This window comes from Hoplias malabaricus, chromosome 11 (assembly GCF_029633855.1).
Source record: "Hoplias malabaricus isolate fHopMal1 chromosome 11, fHopMal1.hap1, whole genome shotgun sequence".
Lineage (NCBI taxonomy): Eukaryota > Metazoa > Chordata > Actinopteri > Characiformes > Erythrinidae > Hoplias > Hoplias malabaricus.
The window spans coordinates 41,665,569-41,682,708 of record NC_089810.1 but is presented as its reverse complement, the minus strand read 5'-3'; the positions used below and the strand labels follow the sequence as shown (position 1 = coordinate 41,682,708).

Here is a 17,140-nt window from a genome sequence, read left to right as displayed (position 1 = left end):
ATCCTTCCTCTGTTCCCGTGAAGCTAGGTATTTTCTTCGTACTGAGTCACAGAATGAGTAACATATTGTGCAGTGTGTAAACCCTGTCTGCCATCGTCAAAGCACAGTGTCAGCAGGTTGCCAGAGATTAATTAATGTCCAGTTCTGACACAGTGAAAGTCGTGTATAGACTGCGTTCACGCAGCAGGTGACAATGACTCAAACCTGACTTTCGGCCCGAGTGAGATTTTTCTATTCGGCTGCTGACATTTTTTTGATCAGGCATTTTTCTTTAAAATGGGAACTATATCCATATATAACTATATCCATCCATCAGTCTGAACAGATAATACCCCAAACAGATTCTCAGTACACGCAAATGGACAATGTTGCAAACACTGCATCATTAAAATAAATAAAAATCTAATTTTCATTTCAAAAGGATGTTCTCTATCTTTTTTTTATTATTATTTTTATCACCCCAGGGTCTCTTACAAACACATGGGCATGGATGAGTTAAACATTTTAGAAGCTTTTATAAAGATATGAGAACTATAAAACAGATAAAGCCCTACTGAGAAATGAGTAGGTTTCTGTTTTAAATTATTGATGATTTATTGATGAATTCAGAGCTGGTTTCAGTGCTTTTCAGTACTTTTACACTGTTGTTCTATGAAGGTCCAGACAGTGTAAATGTCCCCTCAAAGGTCCAATTTAAAGTGGTCCAAAAGTCCAGTTGTGTACCTGAAAATACTTCACCCTCTCCAGGCTGAAAGCTGAATGTCTGTTTGTTTTAATCCTCTTCATCTGTAGTGGCTTGATTTGTTCACTTGAGAAAAGGCCTTTGTTCTTTAAGAACCAGTCCAGTTCTGAGAGTGACCAGAACCTCACTGTTGTAAATATGTTTTAAATAGAAAAACAGAAACTCTTTGAAGTTAATTCAACTGCAGATTCATTAATTCATTCATTATCTGTAACCCTTATCCAGTTCAGGGTCGCGGTGGGTCCAGAGCCTACCTGGAATCATTGGGCGCAAGGCGGGAATACACCCTGGAGGGGGCGCCAGTCCTTCACAGGGCAACACAGACACACACACATTCACGGACACTCTGGAGTCGCCAATCCACCTACCAACGTGTGTTTTTGGACTATGGGAGGAAACCGGAGCACCCGGAGGAAACCCACGCAGACACAGGGAAAACACACCACACTCCTCACAGAGAGTCACCAGGAGGAAACCCACGGAGACACAGGGAGAACACAACACACTCCTCATAGACAGTCACCAGAAGGAAACCCACACAGACACAGAGAGAACACACCACACTCCTCACAGACAGTCACCCGGAGGAAACCCACGCAGACACAGAGAGAACACACCACACTCCTCACAGACAGTCACCCGGAGGAAACCCACGCAGACACAGAGAGAACACACCACACTCCTCACAGACAGTCACCTGGAGCGGGAATCGAACCCACAACCTCCAGGCCCCTGCAGCTGTGTGACTGCGACACCTACCTGCTGCGCTACCGTGCCGCCCTCAACTTCAGATTTCACAACTTAAATAAAATATTACCTGAATCCAAACAGACAGTGTTAGGCTCAATGTGTTTAAAAAAACTTCCCCATCCGTAGTGTCCACTCAGCCTAAGTTTCTGAGAATCCCAGTGTTATCCAAACACAGAGGCAGTGCATGAAGTGGGAGTGTGTCTGTGTTTCTTGTTAATTCGTTAATTTAATAGCAAATTATCGCCTCTTACCCTTTCCTCTCCATTAAGCCAGACTCTCAAACCTCCAAAGTGCTTTTACAGAGAACTTCTGGTAATGAGGCTGTGCTTAGCTTAGGTACACATTAAGAAGGACCATTGTTTTCACTCGTTTCTCTTTTTTTAATCATTTTTTGTCCTGCTATTTTCCCTCTCATAAACTGACCTGTGTAATTGCCATCAGATTTTACGAATAAAAGACAAGGAGAAACCGACCACAAATATTACCCGAGGACATGTGAAGTAGCGCTGGCTTTTAGATAGTGTTTGAAGTGCACCTCTTCCCTCTTCCCAAATTGCTGCTTGCATTGTATCATCCTAATTGTTTAATTTTGTGGATAGCTCTTTGGATGGCGATCCCTGAGCCCCTCGGGTCCTCTAATGCATATTCATTAAAGCAATGAGATGGTGCCCAGTTTCTGACATGCAGCAGCCAACAGTAGTTTTGAAACATGGACTTGTAGATGGGGTTTTCTTATTCTTTTAATACGCGCTGTAGCAGCATTCGTCTGTGGAGCTGTTAAACTTTGTTTGCCCCGCTTTTGCTGCAGGAACTGCTTCCAAACATCTAGAATTACAAAGATGTTACACTATTGTTGTGAGGATTTACTGCTCAGCTTAGAGCACCTTGGGTAAGTCAGACACTGATGTTAGATGATTAGCTCTAGGTCACAAACACAACTCCTACTCATCCCACACTCTTAGAATTAAAGGTGCTAGATAGATTGAGTGACTTTTGGTTCCATAAAGAACCATTTTTGTTAAAGGCAAGAGTGTGAAGACCCTTATTAAATGTTTTAAGGACCTTCACTTGATGCAAAATCTTTATTATTTTTTTAAAATTTATGAGCAAAAACAAGAACCTGGGATGAGTGTGGGATGAGTAGGAGTTGCGTTTGTGACCTAGAGCTAATCATCTAACATCACTATCTGACTTATCCAAGGTGCTGTAAGCTGAGTAGTAAGTCCTCACAACAATTGTGTAACATCTTTGAAGTTCTAGAAGTTTGGAAGCAGTTCCTGCAGCAAATGAAGGGCACATTTGGTATCAATGCTCTTCAATTTAGAAAAAAAACTCAAACTGTCAGTGAAAAAGCTTTCCTCAGTTTCAGACACTTTTAACACAACACTGGGTTTCGTGGGACAAGCCGAGGGTCTCCAGGTCACACAGAGGGCGAATTGTTTCCCCGTTACGTGGCCATACCTTTGGCTTTTCTCGGCCTCTGAGCTCTCTTCTCTGGACCTGACTCAAACCCCTCAAGGCTTTCTTAAAGCTGCGAGCCAGAACAAACCGTGTCATTAAATATGTATTCCACCAGAGATCCTGAGTCTCGTCGCCTCTGACCTTCATCTCCAGCTCCTCTGTGCCTTCTTGTGACTGATAGTGCACTTTAATTAAACCTCAGTGGGCAGCCACGTCCAGGTAAATCCCCTTAGCTCTCCGGGTCGTGGTTATCGGGCTCTCAGGAACTGGCGTTAACTCTTAAACGAGCGACCGTTCCTCCAAAGGCTTGAAGGCCACGAAGGCTGTTAATGAGCTGGTGCTCATAGAAAAAGGAAATGCGGTCGATTGTGTTCCTAGCATCATATTGTGTCCACTTTGTGGAAAACTTTTCCTACTGAGATCCTTGTTTTCAGAAGAATGCAGTCTGTTCCTTGACATGTTTAGGGTTTTTGGAAGATTTGACAATGAATGTTGGAACCTTGCTTTGTGGAGTTGATTGCATTCAGCAATGTGAACTTTGGCAAAGGCAGGTACTGATGCTGAAAGGTTAGTTCTGGATGAAAAACACCACTCCAGCTCATGCAAAATCCACTGAGATTTGAAGGGAATGTTGTAGACATTGTGACCTTGTGGTAGCCATTGTCTTTCAATTTCCATTGTCTTTTAGAAGGTATTTACCCCACGACAAATCACTCTGAATGACGTTAATCATATCTGATAATACCATTGTTGAACAGAACCCAAGTTAATGTAAGTGAAACACACTTTAGTGTAAAACAGAAAGGATGAGTAGGCAGTGGGGGTATCACTAAAAAAGACATAGACAGTGTAATGATGCGTCAGTGGTAAATCAAAGCCAGAGGTGGTATTCATCAAGTACATGTATTTTTTAGATATCTGTACTTGAGTATTTGTCACCTGACATTGTTTAATTTTACTCACTACATTTCATTTTCCAAAAATCTGTAGTTTTTACTCACTACTTTTATCCAAACAGGCTCATTACTTTAGTTTCAGTTCTCTATTTTTTAAATCAGTTTAATCACATGTCATTTTTAAGCCAGTTCTGTACATGCACATAATGAAGCACAAATCTGAATCCTATTGGATGTGAAATGGAGGAGAGGTGGGGTCTAAGCTGAGTGATCGTCTGATTGGCGAGCATGAAAGTAAAGGAAAAGAGAAACACAGATATGACAAGGACGTGGACAAAAAGAAACAGAACTATGCCAGAGGTTAAAGCCAGTGATGTCTGGCACAAACCTGCATCCACAGCCTTGAAGGATGTTTCTGATCTGACTCAGTCAACAAGCTCAATCCTGTGAATGAGGAGTCTTTTGTATTTTTCCCAAAATAGCAGGATCTTATGCGGTTTATGAATGTGTGCCAATGTGAGGTAAAAAAAAAATAAATAACTTTCTTAAGTATGTTTTTATACTTGAATACAACAGAAATGGAAATGGTGTGAACTGATTGTGCACTTGCTCCTGTTGAGTTTCAGTTAAATCTGTTTATTGTGAGATTCTCTTTTTTGTTGTTTGTTTGTTTGTTGTTCTTTGTGTAGAGTTGTTAAAAGCCACTGCTGGAGACAAAAAAAATCACTCTGGAAGACATGGGTTTTTGTGCATGTCACTGAAGCAGAGGCACTTTAGGAAATACTGCAGCCCAGCTGCTCTTTTTAGCACTGACGCCTGCATCAACAAGTAAGCACTTTCCCCAATAAAGAATAATGACACATCTACGACTGTGCGCACCAGGAAAGCGAGCGTGAGCATAAAACAAAGTGTGGCACCTCGTAGAGCACAATAGATTTCAATATCAGCCCATTCTGCTCTTCTCAGAGTGGGCCTCGTCTCTCGCCGTTTCCCTCTCGCTTCGCGGAGCTAAGGAACTGTGAGCGGAATTCGAGAAATCACACACAATTTGTTTTAATAAATCAGAAGACAAAGAGAGCTAATTTCCATCGGGCCCCGCATCCGCTCACTGGGCTCTTTTGTTTTTGCAGCGTGGCTCTAATCAAAAGTGCCACGGACTTGCACTTACCCACAGAAGTCCATGAATATTCATGGTGGGCTGTGTTTGCACCAGGGGTAATTGGGAACATCCAAATAGAATAAAAGTGCGAGAAGGGCTCTGCATGGGGGGACTTTGGAGGGCAAACAAACGCGGGACGTAGATTCTGAGGGATTGTTTGGCTTTCTCCCGCGATGGGTCATTAATCACCAGGGCGTGCCAGGGCAGACTTCGTAGCCCCACTGCTCCCGGGGGTTGCCAATGAAAATCGGATCAGTATGGCATCAAAACAGGGCCAAAATGCAGAATCCATAACAGAGGGATTACATTTGGAAAAAAAAAAGAGTGTAATTAATTTTGAGAGGTTTGTAAACAGAACATTTCTGTATTTACTTGTTTCTTTTGTATTTGCGCTTTTCAATGTGCTTCTTCTCAGTTACGTTTCCCACAGTCTCACGTCCAGCTCCACAACTTTCTAGCTTTCTGCCCTTGTTTCAAAAGATGGGTGGAATCTAGTCAGTCATAGGCTGCTGGAGAAAATACCCGCCCACTAAGTACAATCTGCATGCTCTGATACTCTGTGTGTGTGTGTGTGTTTATCGAGAGGCAACACCTGCATGTAGATTGTACTCAGGGTGTGTACACAGGCCTGTTTCTAACTCTCAACATTAATAGCAGTCCTCTCCTTTTCGAGATTTCATTTCTTGGCTATGGATTCTGTTTTTGGGTTCTCAAAACTTTTTGGCCCTCTTTTGATGCCATAGGTCAGTGGCATGGCAGCTGGGTCCTGAAATGAGACCCCTGGACCACACTCGAGGCACTTCACTTCAGGATCCACACTACAGTCTCTTACATCCTCAACGTCCAGTCGTTCTCTGCCAGAAGAACTTCTTTTGGAACATGTCTTCTCAACTTTCACCACCATCACGACCCATACGTACGCCCCACAGTCTCTCAGACTTTGTCTGTACTTCGTTGTATCTCACGATGTCATTGGAACCCTCTCCTCTGCTCCAAATATGATCCATAATCAGCTCATCAACACACCCTCTGTCTCTCGTTTCCTCTTGGAGAGGCTTCGGGGAGACACACTTGCTCATCCAAGCGACCATTAATCACCGATGCCCTGCCTCCACTTCCCCTGCCATCGATTGGTTATAAAGACCCATCCATTTCTGCTCTGATGGATCCATTACCTCTAATGGGGCTATTTTGCATTGTTTGTTTTCAGTGACATATGTTGTCTTCAGGATTCATTGTGATCAATGCGAGCATCGCTTTATTCCCCTCTCTGATCTATGGCACTGTGGGTATTGCTTGGCCATTCGCGCACCGTTCATCCCGGCGGATATTCGTCTTGGTTTCCAGGCAGAGATGGAAGGCGTGCCTGTGTTGATTTGTCCTGATCTCCTGCACCAACAGCTACCTTTTCCGATGGTACATGAGCCAAGCAGAGTCTGGGTTAGACAGAGATGTATTGTTTAACGTTATCTTCTGTCGCTTAACGTCAGAACTCCACAGAGATCACTCCGTATCGAAGGTAACGTAGAGTGACATTGCCTCATTACCCTTGGAGGCTGTAGCACGTGTTAAGACGTAGCTTGGGTCAAGCCAAGGCCACGTATGAATTTAACATGCATGAGCGCTGTGCGGAGTCCACTTCCCTCAAGCCCTCGCCGAATCAAAACCGGAAAGAGGTCGTTCCTCGCGGCTGCATGATGAATAAGTAGGCATTGTTAAGGCGTTCATGTGCAGGTGACATTGGGAATAACCTTGACTCTGCAAGGCCTTGGAAGTTCTGGCTGAATTATTAAATTACATGTTCCTCCCCGTGACCGATGAAGGAAGACTTTGAGATTTGCAGCAAGGCATTAAGTGCTAATAGATGCTTCAGGAAACCCATCGATCTCTCAGCGGGAGAATAAACCACAATATCGAGCAGAGTCAGTGGCCATTAATGTTATTTAGTGAGTTCCACTCGCTTTGACTGGCCATCAATACGCAGCGAGACTTGACTGCTATGAGTCGTTAAACACATGGCCCGATATTTAGAGCTTATCTGTGATAGCGTCGCTCGCCTTTGTTTGAGCCTGTCAGCATCTCCTGAAAAACGCGTGCCTCGTCCCCTGTAAGCACAGCGTAGGAGAGTCACGTGACTGCAGGCTGATTTGATGAGGAGTAATTAAATATTTGTTTTTTTGGGGTCATTCTCTTCCTCCATCCTCCTCCTCCCACTTGCTGAGAGAGATTAAAAGCTATATGTGGGCAGATAAAACACACAGTGCCATAATCGGCTACTCCTCTCGCCTCCATGGGGGGAAATGAGGAGCACTTCATGGTCTATTAAAGGTGAATGGGATCCGATGAGGCAGCGGGCAATAATTGGCATTTTGTGGTGCGTGTTGTTAGCATCAAGGACTTAAAAGCCACGATGCGCAGAATCTGGTCCGGGTTCTTGCCCTTTTTCATGACAATGTGTTAAAGTACATCGAGCTCTCTTGCTAAAGGCAGTGTAGGCGATGGTGAGGAGGGTGGTGCAGGAGCTTCAGAGTACACGAAAATAATTGCAGGGACCTGACGGTTTGATGATGGATGTATGGAGATGTAATGGAGATGCATAAACTGTCACTGTATAAAGGTCATCGTTTCAGATCTTCCAGCACGAGCCCCTCGGTTCTGAGGATGCAAAAGTGAAGATCTCCTTGCCAGGAGCCATGGCTTATGGGGGTCTGCGGAGCAGGTGGCGCCCCACACAGTTGAGACTCTTATGTCAGCGGGAATTCGCTGGAGCGAACATGACTCATGTCGATGGACGGTGCAAAATCAATATTCCAGCTCCAGGCATGCATTGGCGGACTTCCAAACGAGGTGGGGAGGGTCAGTGGAGATATTAAGTGGGGAGTGCAGAATGCCATCCAAGGTGTAAATTTAGACGCACAAAGGCAGAGCCTCGGATTAAAATCCTTTTCCTTTAGAAAAACAGAGCTAAGCCATCTTTTAAGCTGAATTCTCTCTCTCTCTCTCTCTCTCTCTCTCTCTCTCTCTCTCTCTCTCGCTCTCTCTCTCACTCTTCTCGGTAATCAATTACCAGTGGGCCTTGGCGAAGAGGGTCTGCTTGTTTCGCTGAGAAACTGTGCACTCCTCGAGATGTTCCTGAATAGCCCAATCTCAGCTGAATTCAGATGCCTCTAATAATTAGGGACGACTTATCCTCGCGAGGGCTGTGCAAGTCATTCACGTTGAGAGGGCTCTGGAAAGTGCTGTAAGGCTCTCCAGAGCCGAGCAGGTCCTCGTCTGCTTTATTTTCCCCCAGTGGACCAAAGTGTCTCTCCTCGGCTCCCATTTAAACTTCAAGCTAATCCTCAGCTGAAGGGTTTTGAAAGGCGCCGGCTGTTATAAAACACTCTTCTCTCCGTCTAACTCTGACTCTCCCTGCATACACCTCGCCATGGCTTTGGCTTTGTAACAAATAAAGACGGGTAGATGGTCTGATAATCACAATCCTAAAGCAGGTTGGGAGCCCCTTATGTAAGAGTTTATGACATCACATTTGCACTTTGATTGATCATGTCCCATTTAAATAATGTGAATCAGTTTTTCCTGCATGTTAATAATTAAGGTCAAATATTGGTCACTGATCATTCCTTGAAGCCTGATGGACAATTGGACCAGTAAATATAAAATAAATAAAATAAATGGAAATGCTTGAGATTCATCCCAATAAACAAAAACAATGAAACCAAAAAGAGAACTCATTCTCATTCCCACATTGTCAAATGTAGCAGCTTAGTCCAGAGCCCCCTGGATCACGTATGGATGCAGTGGGGACCCCATAGTACTGAGTTTGGATGAGAAGAGTGGACTGAACTACTCCTATTGTTTAAACCACACTCTGAATATCGGTCAATTGAAACAAAACAAATAAAATGAAAGGAAAAATCCTATCATTGAAAGCCCCCACCCCACTCTCTTTCAGGTAGATGACCTGTCCCCTGGAATATGTAAATCTCAAGCTCAAAAAAAGTGTGGGCACCCCTGGTTTCTGATGTGTTTCTGATGTCTTTACCAGGGGACATGATGGGAGTAGAGCTTATACTGCGATGCGTTCCAGAACATGGACATTTCTGACAAGACATTAGGGTCGAACCATTTTGACAAAGCACTGTGGTTACTACCAAGCGGTGGGTGTTGCATCAGTCACAAGGAGGAGATCCTGGTTATAGACCGAGTGACCAGTGTAGGGCCAAACGAACCCATCTGAACCACTCTGACCTTTATTGGTCGTTTAATGTGAAACTTCCTGAGTTCACCAATGATTCCTGATTATTCTGAAGGCTGTTTTTTTAACTGAAAGTCAGGTTTTCAGTCATATGCCTCTTTTCCTCTTGTTTCTCTTTTCTCTATTTGGGTTCTCTCTGGGTTGGTTTTCCATGTGCTAATGTTTGTTTATGAAGTATATTAAAATTGAATTGTCTTAAAATGAAGTGATAATCATACTAATGACCAAGGCATGTGCTGATTTCTGTGCTCCAGGTTACCCTCGCTACACTGTGGTTGGAGATCACAGTTCTGGGGAGCATCACCTGAGGATCCAGAGAGTTGAACTGATGGACGATGCTGTGTTTGAATGCCAGGCCATCCAAGCTGCCATGAGGTCCCGTCCGGCACAGCTCACAGTGCTTGGTAAGCCATTGTTGTAGATCTCTTGTCTAATCAAACTTCCTTCTGAAGTGAAGGGTATCATTGTGTAGTTGATGAAATTCAGCCCTGAGACTGTTCTGAGGTTGGATAATCAGTTCTGGATCAGAAACACCACTCCAACCCTCCCCAGCAGCTAGAGAACAGTTCCACTGCTCCACAGCCCGATGCCTGTGGGATGCATGTGATTGGCCAAAGTGACCTTAAGCTCTGTGGTAGATGCACCTTAAAGAAACTGACTCCACTCAGTATAAGAGCTGTTTACAAAGTTCTGTTTACATTCTGGGAGTTTTGTTTAGAAGATACTCATGATCCTGCATCTCCAGGCCACACTCTACTGTCTCCAGGATGTTAATGCTTAACTCATACAAACCGTCAGACATTTAATTACGCCCCTCATTGACAAGAGACGTCTTATCAAGAAGGATACGGAGCGTATTGCTTTTAGAGAGACACGTTATATGAAGCAAAGTGCAGACACAGAGTAATGTTTGAGATAAAAATAAGATCCAAAATTGTGGCCGGTTATGAGGCCACTGGAAAAAGAATAATGTCCCAATATGAAGAATAGATTTTTCACTGACCACATTCCCCTGCTGGTGCCGTAAGTCCTCGGTTTTAATTTCCTGCCACAAATCCTGCCATCTTCATTATTAAACTGGAGAGGTCATTGGATCTTAATTAAACTTTATTGGGTTATTATTCAGCGTTGCTGTTTCTGCATTATTGGGCGGCCGCTGTGGTTATCTGTGTTTGGACTCCCATCAGCCCCTTCGTTGGTTTATCTACAGCAAAGAAGAGACCGCCCATGCACATATATAGCATCTACACCCACTCCTCTTATCTCTTCTCTCCGTGGTTGGGTGTGTGGGTGGGAAGCAAGTGTGAAAAGAATGAGTAAAAGGAAAGAGAGAGAGCGAAAGAGAGAGAGAGAGAGAGAGAGAGAGAGAGAGTGTTGTGGCATGGCCACCGCAATGAGATCCACCTTATTGATCTTCTTTAATGAAAAGTGAAGCTAATGATCTGTGGGGGGAGGAGGCAGACTGGGGAAGAGATGGAAGACAGAGAAATGACAAACAGTGGTCCACACTTTGGCTAGTCCACTGCAAACTGACATAAATGAGTCGTTGTCCTACTTTATTTTATGTCCCCAATAACTGTGTGGTTTCACAATGATGATACATGTAATAACAATGTAACTACAGTAAATACACATTGTTAATTTTTTTATTATTATTATTTTTGCTCATGTCATTACACGAGTGTTTAAAAAAATGGAATAATACATTAACAATATCACGATGGAACAAAAATATCCTACTTTTAATGCATATTCACTTTATTAACTATGTAAGTACATATTAACGTGTAGTGACTATGTACCTACAATGTTCCAGAGGGTTTATGGAGTATTCATAAACTGTAGCTGTTTGCTTTTGTAATTACATGTAAATGTTTACCTACACAAACTCTAAAATGGATTACATGTGTGTAATTTTGTAAGCCATACTATGGAAATAAACCTGTAATCGTGAATGTATCAACTAGGTCAATCATAGTGGTAATATCGTTAATATATAACTAAATAGAAACAATTATTAACAGTTTCTTTTAATATCAGCCTCCGTTCCCAATCAGAAAACCTAACTGGAAGATATCAAGCCTATACCAAGCTAAACTTGGGTAATTAGGTCGTTGTTAATACATTGTCATGGTGTAATTTCACAAATTAGAGAAGCAATATTATCAAAGAAACCCGAGTCCTTTTTAATGACTTGGTACGGTTCAAAGAAGCAGAATACCTGCCACCCCCGTCCTTCTTATGCTTTAGACCCACCACCAGTACTCCCACCAGAGAGAGCCTGGAGGTAAATGAGTTGAGGAGACACGGTGTTCTCTCCTTCCATTTTTTTTCCCTCTCTTTCCCCGACTTGGTCTTGATTAATTGGCTCCTGATTATGGTATTGTTCTGGGAGTCCCTCAGTGAAGACTAGTTACTCTGATGAACCACCATCAATTTAAAATACGCCATTCTCCAAGGGACAAGGGACTGTTCCTGAAGGCTTCAATCTGCTCAGCTTCGGTCCTTCTCCACTGAAGGTAGTCATCTAGAGAATAGTGGGAAACATTAATGAGATCTCATGAGTTTTAGTCGTTTGGTTGATATGAGGGGTAATATACAGTGGTTATTATTATTATTAATAGTAGTGATAGTGGTAGTGATAAATAGTATTAGTTCCTTCATTATGATCATTACCATCAGTAGTAGCGGTACTGGTATTGCACAAGTATCATCATCATAATCATTATTGTCATCAACACCCATCAGTAGGAGGAACATTATCCTCATCATCTTCATCATCATCATCATCATTAAAATTATCATTAACTCGTATCAACAAAATCCTCTTCTTCTTCTGCTTCTTTATAATCACCATTACGTACATCACCCTGAATAGTCATTTTAGTAGTAGCTGTAATAGCATATTCATTATTATCATCACCTTCATCGTCAACATCATCATCATAATCATTATAATCATCATCATTAGTTCCATCATCAAATGTAGGAGGGACATTATCCTAATCATCATCATCATCATCATCATAACAATTATTGTTACTCTTATCATCAACATCATATTCTTCTTTTTCTATAATCATTACAAACAATATAATCAATTCAATTATCATAACCCTTACATATATGTTATATATATATATATATATATATATATATATATATATATATATATATATATATATATATATATATATATATATGTATACAATAACAGCAGCAGGTAGTGTCTTTGTCACAGCTCAAGGGTCCTGGAGGTTGTGGGTTCGAGTCCCGCTCCTGGTGACTCTGTGAGGAGTGTGGTGTGTTCTCCCAGTGTCTGCGTGGGTTTCCTCCGGGTGACTGTCTGTGAGGAGTGTGGTGTGTTCTCCCTGTGTCTGTGTGGGTTTCCTCCGGGTGCTCCGGTTTCCTCCCACGCTCCAAAAACACACGTTGGTAGGTGGATTGGCGACTCAAAAATGTCCGTAGGTGTGAGTATGTGAGTGAATGTGTGAGTGTGTGTCGCCCTGTGAAAGATTGGCACCCCCTCCAGGGTGTGTTCCTGCCTCACGTCCAGTGATTCCAGGTAGGCTATGGACCCACCGCCGCCCTGAACTGGATAAGGGTTACAGACAATGAATGAATGAAAGAATAATGAAGAGTATAAGCATTGTTTATGCAGGTAATAATTGTAGTATTCATTATTTTTATCTGAGACTGATGGGTTATGCCCATTCAAACCCTGCTCTTTATCAACCTGAATCCAGTGGTGTGTGTGTGTGTGTGTGTGTGTGTGTGAGAGCGTGTGTGTGTGAGAGTAGTTCAGTAGCCTGTATGGTAATGTATACGAGTGTGGGATCACAGCTGTCTCAGTGCTGTCTGTAACTGCAGCAGTGGCGGTGGCGTCTGACCCAAAGTGAGTCTCAGCGATGACAGGCGCGAGAGTGTGGCTGCTCCTCTCCACTGCCTCTTACCTGACAGCCGTCCCAATCCCCCGTCATCACTTCAGCCTCGCGCAGACACACACTCCTGATCACACCGCGCTACACAAACAATAACAGTCCCGGAATATGAAATCCACAGCCACTTTTTCATTTGCTCACCAGGTTATTAGAGTAAGAGTTAGATCTTACTCACCAACTCCGCAGACCGTCTTGAACTTTCCCTAAGATTAATGTTGCTCTCAGATGATTCTCCCGTTTTCTTTTTTTTTTTTTTCATCGACTCTCACAGAGAAAGTAAGAATCCAATTTTAAGGCTTGATCTTTTTTGTACTGCTTGCAAAACTTTGAAAAAAATATGATGAATAGAGAGTTTTTATATTACTTCTGTGACCTGTGAAGGAAGGTTGAGTTATCCGCGAGTTATCCGGAGCGTAAAATTCATGGTCTTCCATCCAGGAACCCCTTTGTCAACCTCTTAAGTCTATAGCACAGGGGGAAAAACAACTTGGTTTGTTTATTTGCGAAGAAGCCTACCATCTTTCAGACCCTGACTATCTCTCAGAGTGTCCCACACCTCATTATCGTAATAGAAGTGATTTAAAGGGACACTGAAATATATTTACATTGCAGTTTGAGCTTCAGAATCACTGTGATGTTCCACTGAGCTGTAACAAGAAGAATGGGGCCTCTGTTGTTGGTACTCCAGGCTCAGAACTGCAGAAACTGCACTATGTAACTTTTGAAGGAAGGCAGAAAACCACCCTCCTCCTCCCCATTGATTTCAGTACTGTGCTGCAAACATGAATAACACTAGGAGGAGCCCCAAGAGCAAACATCCCAAATCGTATATAATTTTACTTTAAAGAGAGAAGAATATGACGTATTAATAATAAAAGTGGAGTTGACATTGATTATGAAATACATTCAGCTTAAAATTTACAGTTAAATGATTACTGTCCCAAATTAAAGGCACTAAGACGTACCCTACAGCGCCCCACCATCGATAGAGTGAAAGGTTCTCTACAGGAACATCCCTAAAGGTAAAAATGCACTTTAATGTATTACCTCGTAAAGCCTTGTATCTCCATTTTTTCATATTTCATTTTCAGGTCAGGAGAAATGTTCCTCCTTCAGCAAAGTGACCCTTTCAGGAAGACGAGAGAGATCTAGTAAATTTTACCAGAATTTTACAATATTTACAAATATTATCATTAATAACTGATTTATAAACAAGTTACTGGGTTTTAAGTCATTTTAAATATGTTAGTGAAATATAAAAAAAAAAAAAAACATACAGTGATAGTCCTAGTGTCCAGTTGAGGGACATATTGTTTTCCAACGTGAATATATTCCTTGTTTATACATGAAAACCCTTTACACTGGGGGCATGTTTATAAATGATTATTGAGACAGTAATAAACCTTAATAAATGGTGAGGTATTGTTACACTTAACCATTAAATAACAATAAAAAATGAGAACTGGCATTAACTAACGTTCTCTTAGGAGTTTATAAAATTATAAACTAATGCTAGTTCTAATTAATTAATTAATGCTAGTTCTATAATTTATTAATGATTCATTGACATTACATTACCATTTATTAAAGCTTATTACTGTCGTAAAGTGTTTCTGAAATTACAGATTTTAATAACAGCAGTAGAATGCGGTGTCAATGCCCTCTGGCTGAAGTAAATGTAGCTTATTGTGTTTGACGTTTGTAACGTTCTTGATTTCCACGCCATCTCCCCACTTTCCCGCGACCCAGTGCTTGTTTCCCTCATTTGAAATGACTTATTAATTCGCCCCAATCTCCCCCTGACCACCTTCATCTGATTAGCTCTGTCCTGGTGCTCTCTAAGATGAAAGACAACCTAAAAGTCACATAAAGCTAATGCCACCAGTTGGGAAGCGCTCCCAAGCATCCTCCGGTAATTTGAGTTTCTGAAATTGCACATTAGGAAATATTTGGCTCGCCAGAAATTAACTCTGAAATAAAACCCGCCTCGGCTAAATCTACCTCGCCTCGCTTTTTAATTTTGTCGTCGAGCGGATTCTTAATTAGGACGCTGGAACTGAGGCGAAAGCCACGGTCCTTGTGGGTAGAATAAACAGAGAGGGTTGTTGGGCTCCTCTGCGCTTGTCTCACCGTATCGCTTGATAAACAGTCCCAAGGCAGGAAGATTATTAACTTTTAATTGCAAACTTTGAGCAGCAGGACGCCGACGTCAGGGTGAGCTGATGTCTAGTGGAGAGTTTATTACGATGAACAAAGGACTGTAATCAAAGCAGAAGATGCCCAAACCGCAGTGTTATTGTTTAATCTAAAATTTCATCATATTCAGGAGCAGAATCTGTAAAATGTCCTGACCTCCAAGTGTTTTGCATGATGTGATATTTAGGGAACGGTTTCAGATTCCAGATGTGGCCTTGTTTGCACAATTGCTTTTCTCTGAACACACAACACTTCTGAAAGTAAGGTACAGTACGGTGGGACAGTTCTAAAGTCTCTGCACTCGACATCAGAAGTGGAGCTGAATCAGAATGGCTCGATTTATTTGTTTTCACAGTGTGTGGGTTGGTGGCCTCCAGATCCATATATTACTTGTGGATTGTTTTTAGTAAGTCCCCTAAAGAAAATCCATCCATCCATCCATTATCTGTAACCCTTATCCAATTCAGGGTCGCGGTGGGTCCAGAGCCTACCTGCAATCATTGGGCACAAGGCAGGAATACACCCTGGAGGGGGTGCCAGTCCTTCACAGGGCAACACAGACACACACACTCACACATTCACTCACACACTCATACCTACGGACACTTTTGAGTCGCCAATCCACCTACCAACGTGTGTTTTTGAACTGTGGGAGGAAACCGGAGCACCCAGAGGAAACCCATGCAGATACATGGAGAACACACCACACTCCTCACAGACAGTCACCCGGAGGAAACCCATGCAGACACAGGGAGAACACACCACACTCCTCACAGACAGTCACCCGGAGGAAACCCACACAGACACAGAGAGAGCACACCACACTCCTCACAGACAGTCACCCGGAGGAAACCCACGCAGACACAGGGAGAACACACCACACTCCTCACAGACAGTCACCCGGAGGAAACCCACACAGACACAGGGAGAACACACCACACTCCTCACAGACAGTCACCCGGAGGGAACCCACGCAGACACAGGGAGAACACACCACACTCCTCACAGACAGTCACCCGGAGGAAACCCACACAGACACAGGGATAACACACCACACTCCTCACAGACAGTCGCCCGGAGCGGGAATCGAACCCACATCCTCCGGGTCCTTGGAGCTGTGTGACTGCGACACTACCTGCTGCGCCACCGTGCCGCCCCCTAAAGAAAATTATGAATCTCAAACAGTAACTTTACAGGAGAAGGGAAAAAAATCCTTCTTAACGTTCAATGAAATTCAATTATTATTATTTACTTCAATTATTTTTGGAGCATTCCTATTGGTCCATTCCTCATGAAATTTTCACAGTGTGAAGAACAGCTGCTCTGTTGATATGATGCAGTAAACTACATTCAATGAAACTACAGTTCTATGAAATAAACCTATCCACTTCCCTGAGAGTATAAACATCCCAATCCAATGTGGAATTGTAAGACTCTACCCTCACTATTCTGTACTCAATGTTCCCCACTGGGTAACCTCACATCTCAGACTCCTCGACTGTTCGAGTCAGAGGCGTTGTGCACAGATCAGGTGATGCTCTTACAGTCGTCTGCTCTCCCACATCTGTCTAGAATCATCCTGACAGGTGTTGTCTAAGTGGACTCTTAGTTTTGCCGGGAGTTCCCTCTTGGTGAGCTTCCGGCAGCTTGACCCGAGCCGAAACATCTTCCCCACATCTGGATCCTGAGTGGCAGGAGCTGCTGGAGTCCAGCTGTGCCACAGTGGAGAGTGTCCTG

The 17,140-nt window shown here is 42.9% G+C and overlaps 1 protein-coding gene across 1 annotated transcript in view; it reads left to right on the top strand.

Moving 5' to 3' along the window:
- kirrel3b (kirre like nephrin family adhesion molecule 3b) overlaps window positions 1-17,140 on the top strand; it is a 264,286-nt gene that overhangs the window by 163,246 nt on the left and 83,900 nt on the right. The window contains exon 3 of the mRNA XM_066685260.1: window positions 9,521-9,670. Coding sequence (XP_066541357.1) covers window positions 9,521-9,670 — 150 coding nt within the window. The remainder of the gene's footprint in view (window positions 1-9,520; window positions 9,671-17,140) is intronic.